The sequence below is a fragment of the Camelus bactrianus genome, chromosome 25 (assembly GCF_048773025.1).
Source record: "Camelus bactrianus isolate YW-2024 breed Bactrian camel chromosome 25, ASM4877302v1, whole genome shotgun sequence".
Lineage (NCBI taxonomy): Eukaryota > Metazoa > Chordata > Mammalia > Artiodactyla > Camelidae > Camelus > Camelus bactrianus.
This window is the reverse complement of record NC_133563.1, coordinates 36,180,063-36,195,063: the sequence shown is the minus strand read 5'-3', so window position 1 is coordinate 36,195,063 and position 15,001 is coordinate 36,180,063. Positions and strand designations below refer to the sequence as shown.

General features: G+C 47.1%; 1 protein-coding gene and 1 long non-coding RNA gene across 6 annotated transcripts; one reads left to right on the top strand and one right to left on the bottom strand.

The window, feature by feature from the left end:
• Nucleotides 1-1,986: 1,986 nt before the first annotated feature.
• Nucleotides 1,987-4,983, bottom strand: CHRAC1 (chromatin accessibility complex subunit 1). Of its 3 annotated transcripts, none has more exons than XM_074353148.1 (3): nt 4,837-4,983; nt 3,264-3,390; nt 1,987-2,982 (listed from the first exon to the last, which is right to left on the bottom strand). In XM_074353148.1, the coding sequence occupies exons 1-3, from the start codon at nt 4,981-4,983 to the stop codon at nt 2,921-2,923; spliced, it is 336 nt and encodes a 111-aa protein (XP_074209249.1). In that variant the 3' UTR covers nt 1,987-2,920. The 3 variants fall into 3 exon arrangements, with proteins under 3 accessions (XP_074209249.1, XP_074209248.1, XP_074209250.1); XM_074353147.1 differs by having other exon boundaries at nt 1,987-2,646; XM_074353149.1 differs by having other exon boundaries at nt 1,987-2,423.
• A 51-nt stretch (nt 4,984-5,034) lies between these two features.
• On the top strand, nt 5,035-14,351 carry LOC141575052 (uncharacterized). 3 transcript variants are annotated; one of them, XR_012502322.1, is made up of 3 exons: nt 5,035-6,809; nt 8,736-8,904; nt 13,936-14,351. It is a non-coding gene; the product is annotated as an uncharacterized LOC141575052 (long non-coding RNA). The 3 variants fall into 3 exon arrangements; XR_012502321.1 differs by having other exon boundaries at nt 5,037-6,809; nt 13,899-14,351; XR_012502320.1 differs by having other exon boundaries at nt 5,143-6,809; nt 12,509-14,351.
• Nucleotides 14,352-15,001: the final 650 nt, after the last annotated feature.

The following is a 15,001-nucleotide window of genomic DNA, read 5'->3' as shown; positions in this document are numbered from 1 at the left end:
GGTGTTTATGCAGTTATGGATGGTTAGGTTAAGGATGTTTCAGCTGGTTACACACAAAAATCAGCTAGTATTTTCCCCGGGGATTACAGAGCACCACGTTACTGTAGGCACAGCGAGTGAAAGCAACACACAGCACTTACACTGACACAGGAAAAGACCTTTGTGACTTTGGGTTTGGTGACAAGTTTTCACATACAAGAAAAGCATGATCCCCAAAGAAAAAAACTGATAAACTGGACCTCTTCAAAATTAAAAGAATTTTTCAAAAACATAATTTCTATTCTTTTAACAGTGCTTTTGAGAGAATGGAAAGACAAGCCACAGGCAGGGAGGAAATAACTGCAAATCAATCTAGCAAAGGACTTGTACTCATAAAACTCCCAAAACTCAACAAAAAGAAAAGCCATAAAGAGATGGGCAAAAGAGTTGGACAGTTCACCAAAGAAAATATATGGATGCAAATAAGCAAATGAAAAGATGTTGAATGTCACATGTCATTAGGGCAACAAATGAAAACCTACACCTGCTAATATGGCTAAATTTTTTTAAAAACTGATAGTAAGTTTTGCAGAAGATGCAGAGCAACTGAAGCTCTTGCTCACTGTTGGTGGGACTGCAGGATGGTACAGACACTAGAAAACAGCTTGGTTTCCTATAGACTGAAAATACATGGTTCCACTGAAGTGAAATGAAGTCCTACATTCACACAAAACCTGTACCGAGTGCTTATAGGGCTTCAAGTGAAACCATCAAAACCGGAAACAACCCAAGCCAGGAATTACCCATTCACTGTGGCATGGATGAACAGATGGTGTATCTGTACAGCGGAACCCACTCAGCAACGGAAAGGAATGGGCTGCCGCTCCCTGCAACAACATGGATGGGACTCAGATGACTAGGCCTTGAGTCAGATACAAAGGCTACATACTATGATTCCATTTGTATGACGCTCTGGAAAGAAGGGCAGGCAAACCACGGACTGTGGGTCAGGTCTGGCCTGCTGTGTTTTTGTGTGGACTATAAGCTAAGAATAGCTTTCACGTTCTCAAACGGTTGAAGAAAAATCAGATTTCATGACCCATGAAAATCATACAAAATTTAAATTGCAGTGTGCAGAAATAAAGGCTCACTGAAGTACAGCCACACGCATCCCTTTCTGTGCCATGGCGGCCTCTGTGCTACAACAGAAGCGCTGACTAGTTGTGACAGACTATATAGCTCACAAAACTTATTTTCCATACGGCCCTTTCCAGAAGAAGTGTGCTGACTCCTGCTATGGGGGCAGAGAATAGCTACTTAAGTGGGTTGCCAAGGGAGCGGGCAGGAGTGAATCCGACCCTGAGGGATTTGGGGGACGTGACCGAGCTGTTGCATCTTAACTGTAGTACTGGGCATATGACTCTGCACTTGTCAAAACTCAGAACTGTAAACCAAAAGGGGGACTTCAAACTATTTTGTTTAAAAATAAAATTTTAAAAGGACAGAAAACATCAGTGATTGCCTGGGGGTAAGAGAAGGAGTGAACTCCACAAGGGTCCAGGGGAGTATCAGGAGTGATAGAACTGTTCTGTGTATCGACTGCTTTAGAACCAACAGCGTGGACATTTAAGGATGATTTCACTAAATGAAAACTAGAACTCAGTTTTAAAAAAAAAAAAAAAAAAAGGAAAGAAGCCAAAAATGTACCATACGTGAAAAAAAATAGGACTTATGGTTTTCTCTTGTGGACAGTAAAAATTTCTACGGGTATAAAGAACAGTAAAATGAGAGTTCTTCAGTATACAAAATGTTTTTAAATTTTTTTAAAAACATGGTAAGATTTCTTACCTGAATTTGATGTAATAATTTGACTCAAAACTTTTCTCCAGGAGTTAAAGTATTAGAAAATGCTTATTTTTAAATGTCACATCTCAGATAACAAGCAGACCATTAGAATAGTAGATGTTTTAAAACTAGTTCCAAAAAACACTTTACTGTAAAAATATGTAAAGCTTTCAATAAAAAAAGACAACTTTATTTCTTTACAGTTAAAAAAAATGCAGTATCTGGACAAATACAAAGCCACGGAAATCTTCTTGAAATACGAAAATGCAAACGTTAACGTACTACCCACAGGCTACATATTTAGCTAAAACAGCGTCTAGCTGTTTACAGGAACTAATTTCAGAATATACATGTGAATTTATACAACTGATATTTAGAAGTTCTTCAAAATCTACCTGTAAACTAAAAAGTTAAGCAAAGGTGTCTCTGCCTCCACCGCTCACAGCTGCAGGCTGCTGGTGCCTCGGTCCCTCCAGCTCCAACTGCAGAGGCCTGTCCGAGAGCGCCTGTTGTCCGGGTTACTCTCCTCCTGGCTATTTATGGCAGAGGTACAGTGTGCTCTCTCTCTGCCGGGAAAGAACACAGTGTGCTCGAAGGCTCTGAAAAGTGGAGAGACAAAAGCTGCACAGCGTCATGCTCACTTCAGAGCAACGGTGCTAATCCAGGAGGTCCTTCCAGGCTGATCTTGAAAGCACTTCACTTGGGTTTAGGATTCTGCTTCGTCAGCGTCACTCTCATCCTTCTCCTCCTCCTGGTCGTCTTCCCTCTTCTCTTTAAGCATTTTCAGATATTTACTAGCTAAAATCTTCTTTGGTAATATATCTTAAAAACATAAAGCTAACATCAGCAGCTGGTTATGGGAGGCCATGAATACGGCAATGCAAATTTCAGAATGTGCCAGTTCCTGCTTTGACCTCAAACAGGTTCCAAAACAAGACAAAATTCAGACGACACTTCTTGGTGAAATAGCAGGAGACTAGCACTGCCTCCTGACTGATGCTAAAGACCTGTTCCTATTCCACTGACTGCAAACCACATGCTTCTCTGTGCTGCTACCTCCTGGGAGCAGCCCTGCCCAACCCACCGGACCTGCAGATCACCTCAAGCTCTTTTGACTGTGGTGCACACAGCTTGTTCCGCAACAGCAACTCTTCGTTCCTGTTTTGGCCAAGTAAGGAGTCTAAGAGGGGGGCCTGCCAGGGTCCCCCAGCCACCCTTGTGCATCGCTGCTGACTTAACTCTCACTCTAGGTGAACCACATTACAAACCTACTCAAATAGACAAAACTAAAAATCCCATGCCACGTCATGGTAAACTTTGGCACCTGGGGAAAGCAGCAAAATGTCTATTTCAGTGAAAGGAGAAAAAGAGCAGGGGAAAAAGGTTGTAAATTACTAAGCACTTTTTAACTGTTTCAGGCTGTTTCAAAGGCTAAGTACCTGCAAGAAACTGGAAAGTTTCCGACTCTTCTGCAGTATTTGATAGATCACTGTAAGTGAGTGCTTTCTTTTCTTTTCCACTGCCATGTCTGTAGGAATAGGTGGCTAGATACTGAACAAAGAGTTCCTAAAACAAAATGAAAAAGTAAAATGAAAGGTGTGCTTTGAAAACTCATCATAGTCTTTGTTTAATTACGTTAAGTTTGGATAATCACAGATTATCTTGTTTCCTCAAGTTACAGGAAATTACTGGAGAAAGGAAACTATGAAGGCAGAAAGAAAGCAAGGCTGAATTAAAGTTGGCAGGGAAGCATAAGTGTCCCTGAAGTTTACTTTAGACTTCTAACTTATGAAAAATATTTAAGTGATTCAACACTGAATCATAAATGTTTAATGACCAATCTCCACAGTTAACAAAAGGAGCAAGAGACCATTCAAAAATTGTTTGGCTCAGGAACACACTTTTAGTCTTCTGTTTGAATACACGGGTTAAGGTTGGTCGCCTGCAACTGTAACAATCAACAGCCTGAAGGTGAAAAATAGTATTTCCGATTCTGCCCAGACACCTTCCCTAAGGCAACGACCTGGGCTGAACTTCTTGCTCCGTGTTTTTATTTTAAATCCTAGTTTAGTTGGTAAGGGATTAAAGAAATGCCTGCATAACTCTTAATTCTTTAGTACCTACAGAACGAAACCGTACAAAAAACACAAATATTCCAAGACCACGTGGTTTCCTATTTCCCCCAGCTCTGACCAACATGCGGTGGGGCACAGTCTACCGAGCTAGCGGGGGCTGGAAACAATCCGAGGCGAGTTAAAGCAACCAAGACGGTAGAGCTTAAACACGGCCCGGGGAAAGAACCGGAAGGTTCTGGCCTTCCAACACCACATCAAAGACACAAAATTACCTATCTGGACCTAGGAGAGTAAAACTAAGGAGCCGGGAGTTACTTCCATTCTGGCCCGGGGTGGCCCGGCCTGTGAGACTGCGAGGTCCGTGGGGCGAGTGGCCGGGCGGGCCCCGTCCTGAGGAAGCCGCAGGCCCTCCCACTGAACCGTTGGGGGAGATGGGCCCAAAGCCACGAAACAGACCGGAAACAACAAAAGGGGAGGCTTTGGGGCCCGGAGTACGGGGACGCCGCAGGAGAAACGACCGGAAGAGACCCGTGCGCGCGGCCACTCGGACCACCCCCGCGCGAGGGACGGCGGGAGCGGAGCCGGGTGGGCGAGACGAAGGGCGCGCGGTGGAGGGCGGGAGCGGCGCCGGGAGGCGGGCCGAAGGGCGCGCAAGAAAAGGCGGGAGCGGCGACGAGTGGGCGGGGCGAAAAGCGCGCGAGGGACAGCGGGAGCGGCGCCAGGTGGGCGAGGCGAAGGGTGCGCGCGGCGTGGGAGGGGAGTGAGGCGGCTCGCGGGAGGGTGCGCGCACGGGGAAGCCCGGAAGGGGAGTCGGCGGCGCGCGAGCCGAGGGGCCGGGGTAGCGCGGCGCGACCGGGAGGGAGGGCGGACGGGGCGCGACGGTTCCGGGATGCCCCCCTCGCCGCCCCCCGCTCCTCCCCCGCGCGGCCCGCCTCACCGTGGCCTTGGCCGTGAGCACCAGCGCCTCCTGGTTGATGCTGGACACCTCGGGGGAGCTCTTCATGATGACCCGGATACGGGACAGAGGCAGCGACACGAGTCGCTGCTCCCCGCACTTGTCTCTGCCCGCGACCCCGTCCGCCATCTCTGCGGCCCACCCCCGCGGCGGCAGCCGGGACCCGCCGCGAGGTGGCCGGCCGACGCGGTGGCGCGGGAGCGACGTCCCGCTGCCCCGTGGGAGTTGTAGTTTCGGGAGGCCCGGCCACTGGAACAGACTACAAGCCCCGTGATGCCGCGCGCCCCGGAGGCTGCGCGGACGCAGCGGAAGGGCGGCCGGCCGGGCTCGCGGCGCCGAGAGGCCCCAGGCGGGCGTTGGGGCCGGGCGGAGGTGGACAGTAGGTGTGAGATCTGCCTACATGAAGCCGAGAAGTACCAGGAAGGAAAACGAAGTAGTGTAAGGGAATAGAAACCGGAAGTACTGTTTTAACCAGGGTAGTAAGGGAGCGGGTGGCAGTGAAGAGAGAAAACAGCTCTATTGGTGAGAAAGCGCTTTGCTGGGAAAGGGAGCAAAGGGCAAAGGCCCTGAGGGAGGAGCCTTTCCATAAAGCTCAAAACGTCCGCTTTGTGGAGCCAGGTGTGCCAGACGGAGTCTGAGAGGTAGCCAGGGGCTAGGTCCTGTTGGATTTTATTCAACGAAATTTAGGAAGAACTTAAAGGATATTAGAGGAATGATGGGATATGTCTTAAGATTTTAAAAGATCCCTCTGATTGCTGATTGTGAATAGACCAGAGAGGAGTCTTGGGGATCGGGAGGTTGTAAGGGTGGGAGCAGAGACCAGGTAGGAGGTAACTGTAGGTGATGAATAGGATGCCAGTGTGGCTAAGGTGAAATGATCTAGGGAAAGAATGATAGCCACGGGGCAGATCTGACAGGGCCTTGTAGATCACGGAATTCTTTGAAGAGTTGGGAGGCCCTGGGAAGAGTAACGTGGTCCCGCTTAAGTGTTACAAGGAATACTCAAGTTGCTGTGTGAATAGACTTAGAGGGGCAAGCACGGAAGCAGGCAGAGAGTGCAGTTACTGGGCTGGAGAGAGGATGGATTAGACTGGAGGTGGAGGAGGTAGTGGAATTTGGGCTCTAATTTGAAGGTAGAGCCACAGGTCTTGCTAACGGAATATGGAGTATGAGTGAAAGAATGGTGGTGCTGTTTACTGAGCTGGGGAACGCGGTGGGAGGAGCAAATCTGGCACAGCTGTGGTTTGGAGCAAGTTAAGTGTCGACTGTCTAGGAGACACCAGTGGGTGTTGAGTGGACTGTTGACCATTCCAGCTTGGAGTTCAGGCCGGAGCAGTGAAATTACAAGCCACCATTGTCTAGGTGGTATTAAAACCATGAACATAGCTGGGAGGAGAGTACAGGTAAGAGTAGAAAGATCTAAGGACCACGACCTGGAGTACTCCCACATTTTTAGATGGACAAAAGAAGGAAAATCCAGCTTAGGAAACTGGAAGTAAGTGGCTGTTGAGTAAGAGGAAAACCAAGAGATTGTGTATCCATAAAGCCAATCGAAGAAAGTCTTTTTGAAAGAAGCTGATCACCTGGGTTGAATACTGCTGAGAAGTGGGGTTGGATTGACCTCCTACTCACTAGTGGTGTGACCTCAAGCAAAGCAGATGCTCTCCCTGAACCACTGTTCCCTCACTTGCAAAGATGGGCAGTCTCGGGGTTGTTAGGAGATGTGAAAGTGCCTGGCACGTTAAAGTCAAAGTCGTACCCCCATCCAGCCAGCACTGTGCCCCTCACAGGTCAGCCTTGAACGTCAAAGGGGATGAAAGTGAGAAGGCTCTGTGTGTGCTGTGCAGCGCCCTGCAGAGCCCGTAAACTGAAGTCTCTGTTCTGCTGCAAGGCCTTGTCACCCCAAATCAACTTTGAATTCAAAGCTCATATGGAAGGAGTCTGGAAAATTAAAGGTATATCTTGTTTAACCTCTCTGATTTCAATTCTGTTCATCACTTAGGCACTGATTACAAAACATAAAATGTGTACTTGGAGAGCACATGTCCGCAAGTTTAGTGGGTTCTGAAAATTACTGCTCTTCCATCTTCCTGAGAAGAGGAGCCAAGGCCAGATGTCACAGGTGGTCCAGATTACTGATGTAGTGCTAGAAAAGTCTTCACATCTACCCTCAACCATAGTGACCTAGTAATATTAGCACCTTCTGTGTGCTTCGCCCCTAGAAGGTGAAGGCTGAGAATGCAAGGACAGTGTCATCTTCACCACTGTGACCTCAGGTCTTGGCCCAGTAGCACCCAATACATGTAAGAGACTTCTGTGCACAAAGGAGAGGTACAGGCAATGAGCAAGACGGCTGTGGTCCCTGCTCTCGCAGAGCATACTGTGAAGCGTAAGGGAGACAAGAAAAATAACATCTCCTATGGTTAGCGCTATGAGGAAGCAAACCAGTGTGAGGGTGATGGGATAGCTTCTCTGAGAAGTGATATTTCAGCTCAGATCTGGAGGTGGGAAAGGAGCCAGCCATGCAGAAGGGCCGAGATAAGGTGAGCATTCTGAACAGGATGCCTGTGGGAAGACACAGCAAACCTTCAACCTCCCCTTCCCTCTGAGCCTCTTTGCCAGTGGAAGTATCCCCCGTGTCTGCCTGAGGAGATGAGTCTTTGCCTACTTGAAGTCCTGTTAATGAACTCACTTGCGGTCCTTACCTGGCCAGACTCACCCCTCATTAACTCCAGTCCGTAATTGGAGTCAGATCCTAGCATGCCAGGGAAACAACAGCAAAGCCTGATTTAGGAGATGGTCACACCAGGAAAGAACTGCAGGATATTCATGCATTCACCAGCAGAAATTTAGGGAGAATATGAGAAATAGATTCCAGTAGTGTCAGTCCAGGTACACAGAGCACGTTGTTGGGTTGGGCTGGACTTTTCAATAGAGCAGATTTACCAGAGATTCTGGATTCAGTGTGAACAGTTAGGCGGGACTTGATAGTTTGCTTCACTAAGCTGGTGGAGTGGGGTTTGGAGTGTCCTGCGCTGGTGGCTGACTTAAAGACTACTTGAACCTCATCTGACTGTGCTGCCCTGATTCACTCACCAGATGACCCCACAGATCTAGGGCAGGCTGTTTGTGGCAGATTCCAATAGCAGAGTCAGCACAGACCAAGGGGTTTAGAGCAAAGATACACCTTCGAAAAAGAATCCTCCTACACTGCTGGTGGGAATGTAGTTTGGTGCAGCCATTTTGAAAAACAGTATGGAAATTCCTCAAAAACTAAGAATAGACTTACCATATGATCCAGCAATCCCACTCCTGGGTATATATCAGAGTGAAGTCTAATTCAAAAAGATGCATGCACCCCAGTGTTCATAGCAGCACTATTTACAATAGTCAAGACATGGAAGTAAACCTAAATGTCCATCAACAGATGACTGGATAAAGAAGTTGTATATTTATATAATGGAATACTACTCAACCATAAAAATAATAAAATAATGTCATTTGCAGCAACATGGATGGACCTAGTGGTCTTCTTTCTGAGTGAAGTAAGCCAGAAAGAGAAAGAAAAATACCATATGATACCACTCATATGTGGAATCTAAAAAAAAAAAAAAGACTATGAATTCAGTCTACAAAACAGAGACTCGCAGATAAAGTAAACAATCATTGTTACCAGGGAAAAGGGATGGGAAGGGATAAATATGGGAGTTTGAGACTTGCAAGTATTAGCCACTATGTATAAAAATAGATTTAAAAAAAATGAGTTTCTTCTGTACAGCACAGGGAACTATATTCAATATCTTGTAATAACCTTTAATGAAAATGAAATTTAAAAAAAAGACACTTCTTTGGCAAATAACTATTTTCCACTTGAACAACAGCTCCAGACTTGCTCCTGAACACTGGTAGAGACCGGATGCAAGACTACAAGGCCCCAGATGAGCATGTGACCTGAACTGGGTGTGACTTGATCCACCAAGCCACATGCACCGTCAGTAGGAAGTTGATATGTACGATGCCAGCAGCCTTGAGCAGGTCCCAGGAGCACAAGTAAGTCGTGGCTGAGACACCCATGGTACCTCCTCCATCCCCTCCTCACCCACTCCCCACAGCAGTGGCCTCGGGGGATCCTCTGTAGGCAGAAGAGTGAAGAAGGAAAATGCAGTCCCAGTTAACAGATTGCTTTGTAAATATACTGGTACCACGCAGAACAGGAACACTATGCATAACAGCTTCCCTCAGCCTGCCTGAAAGGTAGAGGTGAAGGGGCTTCTCCCAGAGGGCCACCTGCCTGGGGGAAGAGAAAGCCAGAGGTCCAGGATCCACACCAGTTCATGGGTGGGAGCTGACAGATTGACTGATGGTCCAGGAACTTGGACAGAGCAAGACTGGAGACTTAAAGACAAAAGGATCTGGGGAAGGGGTTTGTGGATGAACCTCTGAGAACAGGGAGAGATGTGAGGGGGTGTAGCCCACGTGCGTGTTCACCAAAGGGCCCCTCCTACACAGGGGGCCTTGCTGGTACCTGCTGGTTGGTCTCCTTCTCCAGCCATCCTCCGGTGTTGCAGTGCTTGCTTGACCATGACTGCATCTGGAGCTGACACAGCAAGCGTGTCATCAAGGACCCCAGGTCTTTCCATCTTTGTCCTTCATTCTTGCCATGTTGGTTTTAGGCTTATGCTCATTGCCGCATGGTTCCAAAATGCCTGCTGTTCCAGACTTCATCACTGCATTAGACAGGAATGAGGGGAAAGAACCAGTGGCAAAAGGCTCTTTCCTCATTAGGTCTCAAGGCTTTGTCTTTTTACTAAGGAAGGGAAGATCTCCGTAGTCTTCCCCGTACATCTTATTTGTCAGAACTGGGTCACTAGCTCGCCCTGAGACCAATTACTGGTCAAAGGGAATGAGACTGCTAGGATTGCTGTATATACCATTTAAGATTTATCCCCTGGAGCTGTCTCCCTGAGATCAAAGAATATCTGATCCCTACTGTTGAAAACTGAGGCGGGTGGGAGGTGAGGTTTGAGACAGGGAATGGTTGCAGGTTAGACAATAACCAGTGTTGACCAAAGTTGCCAACATTCAAAATTCTGGAGATTTCACTTATAAATCTATCTCAAAGAGTAGGAGGGTGAGACAACACTGACCCCACATTGCCTTGTGGCAAAGTTGGCTGTCATCTTTGGATGAGTCACGGGCTCTCAGGCCCCACTTGGCCCTACCACTGTCCACCACTCCCCTGTCTGCTTCATCCACTTCCACTGCCTGCTTGGCCCCTGTGAGCATTTGAGTTTGTGGCTCTGACTTAAGACATTGTTCTAGAGTGGTCTGTTTGCTCGCATGTTTCTCCCACTGACCTAGCATTGTGTTGGACAAGGAAAGTGTAAATAAGATAGAAAGAAAGTGGCCCTCCCTGATAAGCCAGGCTGTCACATGGCATGAGAACAGTGGTGGAGGCTCTGCCCAGTTTCAGTCTCGCCCCATCTACTCCCTGGCTCCTGCAGTCTGATTCTCATTTTCCTCGTCGGTAAAATGAGGCTCATTGCATCTGCTCCCCAGCTTTCACTGAGAAGCTGGTGTGAGCTCATGCATATAAAGCCTCAGGCAAAAAACATGCAAGTTCCCCACTCTTTCTCCTGGAAAGAGGAGTAACCAAAGTTGAAATGAATTTGGGATGGAATTAGGAAGGAAAATTTTTAAGAGCTGAGGCTACATCTTGTTAGCTTTGCATGGCTAGAAGTGCTTAATATATATTTAATAATGATAATAGTCATCATTTAGCTCTGTAGAAGATAATTATACAAATTGTAAAAATATAATTATGCCAGGCTGTCATTACAGATAATGACCTGAACACGGGGATAATGTGGGCAAACCGGAGCCCACCGTGGTGATGGCTGCCAACAAGCAGGCAGCTTGCAGAGCTGCTCCAGATATTCATGGGGAGAGCTGGGAGGAGAGACTGGCATCTGGGGGAGGAGGGATGGGGGAGGCACTCTGGGTCAAGGAGAGAGGTTGGCAGGAGCCAGACTGTACAGAGGCTTGTGGTCCAGAATGGAATAGTGGAAAATCATTGGAGAGTTTTCAGCAGGAAAGTGACAGCAGCTGACACATGATTTGGGGGGCAAGCTTTTTATCATGGCAAAATATATATAACAAAAAACTTACTTTTTAGACCATTTTTAAGTGTAAAGTTCAGTGGCATTACGTCCATTCACATTATTGTGCAGCCATTACCACCATCCACCTCCAGAACCTTTGCAGCTTCCCAAACCGAGACTCTGTCCCCATTAAACACTGACTCCCTATTCCCCCTTCTCCCAGCCTGGGGCCCCTACCATCCTACTTTCTGTCTCTATGAACTTTACTCCAGGTCCCTCATACAAGTGTAATCATACAGCATTTATCCTTTGGAACTGGCTTATTTCGCTTAGCAAAATGACCTCAAGGTTGATCCACGTTGTAGGAGGTATCAGAACTTCATTCCTTTTTAAAGCTGAATAAGATTCCATTGTATGGGTAGACCACGTTGGGTTTGTCCATCCATCCACGGGTGCTTGGGTTGCGCCTACCTTTTGGCTGTTGTGAATAACGCTTCTGTGAACGTGGATGTACAGATATCTGCTCCGGTCTCTACTTTTAACTCTTTTGATTATACACCCAGAAGTCAAATTGCTAAATCATACAGTAATTCTGTGTTAATTTTTTGAGGAATGTCCATACTGTTTTCTACAGTGGCTGCACCATTTAAACATTCCCACCAGCCATGTCTGAAAGTTCCAGTTTCTCCACATCCTGTCCAACAATACTTTTGTTATTTTTTAATGATAGCTACCCTAATGGGTGTGAAGTGCTATCTCATTGTGGTTTGGATTTGCATTTCTGTAATGATTAGTGAGGTGGAACGGCTTTTCACAGGCTTATTGGCCATTTGCATGTTTTCTTTGGTGAAAAGTCTATTTAAATCCTTTGCCCCCTTTTTAACCAGTTGTTTGTTTTCTATAGTTGAGTTTTAGTCCTTTATTCCAGATATTAACCCCCATCAGATGCATAATTTGTAAACATTCTCTCCCATTCCATGCCTGCCTGTTCAGTCTTGAGTGGGATGCATGAAAGTTTTTGTTTGATGCCACCTAACATATCTGTTTTTTTCTTTTGTTGCCTCTCCTTTTGGTGTCATAACCAAGAAATTGCCAAATACAATGTTAAGAAGATTTTCCTTCTGTTTCCTCTAAGAGTTTTATAGTTTTAGCTCTTAAGTTTAGGTCTTCACTCCGTTTTGGGTTAATTTTTGTATATAAGGTGAGTCCAACTTCATTCTTTTGCAGGTGGATATTCAGTTTTCTCAACATCATCTGCTAAAAAGACTGTCCTTTCACCCCTGAGTGGTCTTGGCACTCTAATCAAAAATCATTTGACCATATGCGCAAGGGTTTATTCCTGGTCTCTCTATTCTATTCCGTTGGTCAATATATCTGTCTTTATGACAGCACCACATTGTTTTGATTATGACAGCTTTGGAGTATGTTTTGAAATGAAGATGTGAGACTTTCTAATCTGTTCTTTTTTTTTTTTTTTTTTTTAAGATTGTTTTGGCTGTTCAATTTCTTGAGATTCCATATAAAGTGTAGGATGAATTTTTCTGTTTCTGCAGAAAAAATCATCGGCTGATACCTGATTTTAGCTTGGAGATGTGGTAATCATGGAAGCAGGAGTCCAGTTAAGAGACAGTTTGGGCAAAAATTGCTGGTGTTTCTGAATGGCATGGTAGCACTGGAGGTACAGAAACCTGGAGGGATTTGGGAACTGTTCGATGGTGAAATCAATAGGATTTAGTGATAGACTGGATGTGAGTGAGGAGGAAGGAAGAAATCAAGAATGGTTCCTTGGTTGTGGGTTAGAGGAAATGGTGGTGCCCATTTCTGGGATGGAAAGAATGGAGAAGGAGCAGTTTGGGAACCAGAGGTGTCGAGAGTTCCTTTGAGGGCATGGGTGGCTGGGAGACAACCAGATGGAAGGAAAGGCGGCTACACCGTGGACCCCAAGTTTGGGGCGCAGGGGAGACTGCAGGGCTGGGGAGGGAAGTAGGAGTGTCGGTACCAGATGGGTGACTTGCAGAGCCCTGAGACTGGTCAGGCGACTGAGGGAAGATAGTCGCTGGAGAAGGAGGTCCAAGGAGCCAGCCTACCTGGTTATTCCATGCAGGGGACCAGAAGGGGGAGGGGTCGGTAAAGCTCCTGGGGAGACTGTGCCCAAGTGTGAAAGTCACAGGAGACCCAGGAGCCAGGGCTCCTCCATGACCCTGTGCTTTGGGGCTGGTACTCTGCTACTGCAGGGAGGCAGCAGGGCAGCACTCTCCTTAGCCTCGGGGTTGGGAACTCCCAGCCCCCATGCAGCCCACTTCCGGCCCACTGCTGTCCACCAGGCCCCACTGTGTCCCTTCTTCATGCCCCTCCTCCCCCTTGAAGGCTTTCCCACATGTGCTCGCCCTCCGCTGGATGACCCCGGGCTTGCCCTCCTGTGTGGTCCTTGTCCAGGTGGTGGGGCCTGAGAGCGCTTGAAGACCACCAGTGTGTGCTTTGTTCACCTTCACTTCCCCAGCGCCCAGTATGGAGCCTGGAACATGCTGCTCTGGGTGGAGGTATTAAGGGGTATTTTTAAAATTATTTTTTCATTAATGGTCTAATTTTTATATCCTGGCTATATATTATTTGTGTAATTGTTAAAAAGAACAAGATTAAAAACACCCAGAGAAGTGGAAGTGGAATAAATGTTGGTTTGGAAATGATAACCAAATAACAAAAGCTAAATGCATCCATTCACATCATTCACATGTGACGATGGATTGAGTACCCTTGGTGGGCAGCACTGGTCCGGGAGCTGAGGACGTGCACTCTGCAAGAAGAGGCCTGGTCAAGTGGCACCCAGTGTTGGAGAGGGTGCTGCAGCTGCTGCCCTCACTTGCTGCTGCTGCTAAAGTTATCTGGACATGTTGGAAAACAGGGTGGCAATTCTTAAGAAGTTGTACATGTTATTTCTCCTAGTGTTTACCCAAAGAAACAAATGCTTATGTCCACACAGACGATTGTCCCTCCATGTCCCTATCAGCTTTATTCATAATGACTAAAGATGGAAACAACCCAGATGCCCACGAACAGATGGAAGTAACAAATGGTGGCATGTCCACACAAGGGACTTAGCAATAAACAAAGGATCACTGAGACACACTGCAACCTGGATGAACCTCAGAGGCATTACAGCAAATGAAAGAAGCCAGACACAGCAGAGGACATGCTGCGCGACTCCATTTATGTGAAATTCTAGATCAGGCAAAGCTAATCTACAGTGACAGAGGACAGATCCCTGGTTGCCTGCCAGGGTGGGGATGGGGCTGACTACAGGGGACATGGTGGGGACTCTCTGTATCTTGATGGGATGGTTGGTCACAAGGGTGTGTACATTTGCCAAAACTCATTAAACTGTACACTTGAAATGGATGCCTGTTATGGTATGAAATTATATCATGATGAAGGTGATTTTTTAAAAAAAATGGAAGACACTGTCCCTGATGGAGCCAGTGGGGGTGAGAGATGGAATTCAAGGAACAGCAGAAATGCACGCAGGGTCACAGACTGTGGTAAGTGTCCTGAAGAAAATGCACAGGGGCTCAGAAGGCACCTCGCAGAGGAGCCCTGGGAAGCAAGAGGCCAGGACTGCTTGGGGGAGGCAAGGTGAGTTTCACAGCAGACATGAAATCTGACCTGGGGCTTAGCACCCTTATCATCATTTTCTTTTTCAAAAGCAACACTTCTTGCGTATAGAGAAAAATGAGGGAAAGCAGACCTGTGAAAGGAAGAGGAGAGACCTTGTGTGTTCACCTGCCCTCCTGCCTCACACAGCTTTCTGCACCTGCCCCTCCACACCTTCCGCCTGGAGCTGGGCCTACAAAGACAAGCAGGAAGGAGCTCCCCACACAGAGAAGGAAGGGCACTTGGGGCAGGAGGAACAGCTCATACAGGGGCTGGGTTCCAAGTGAACTCCAGGCTGAAGATCGGGCTAGGACTGTGCCACCCACACTGGAGAAGATGGGTCACAGTTGCAGCCCTGGTTAGAGCTTCAAAGAGGGAGTGGCCAGGACCCAAATTCC

Bases quoted from the DNA above. Each gene is read 5' to 3' on its own strand.
- CHRAC1 (XM_074353147.1), bottom strand. From the start codon at position 4,983: ATGGCGGACGGGGTCGCGGGCAGAGACAAGTGCGGGGAGCAGCGACTC. The intron at 3,391-4,836 runs GTGAGGCGGGCC...ATTTTGTTTTAG, and splicing joins TGCTCACGGCCAAGGCCACG to GAACTCTTTGTTCAGTATCT. The intron at 2,647-3,263 runs GTACTTAGCCTT...TATGTTTTTAAG, and splicing joins AACTTTCCAGTTTCTTGCAG to ATATATTACCAAAGAAGATT.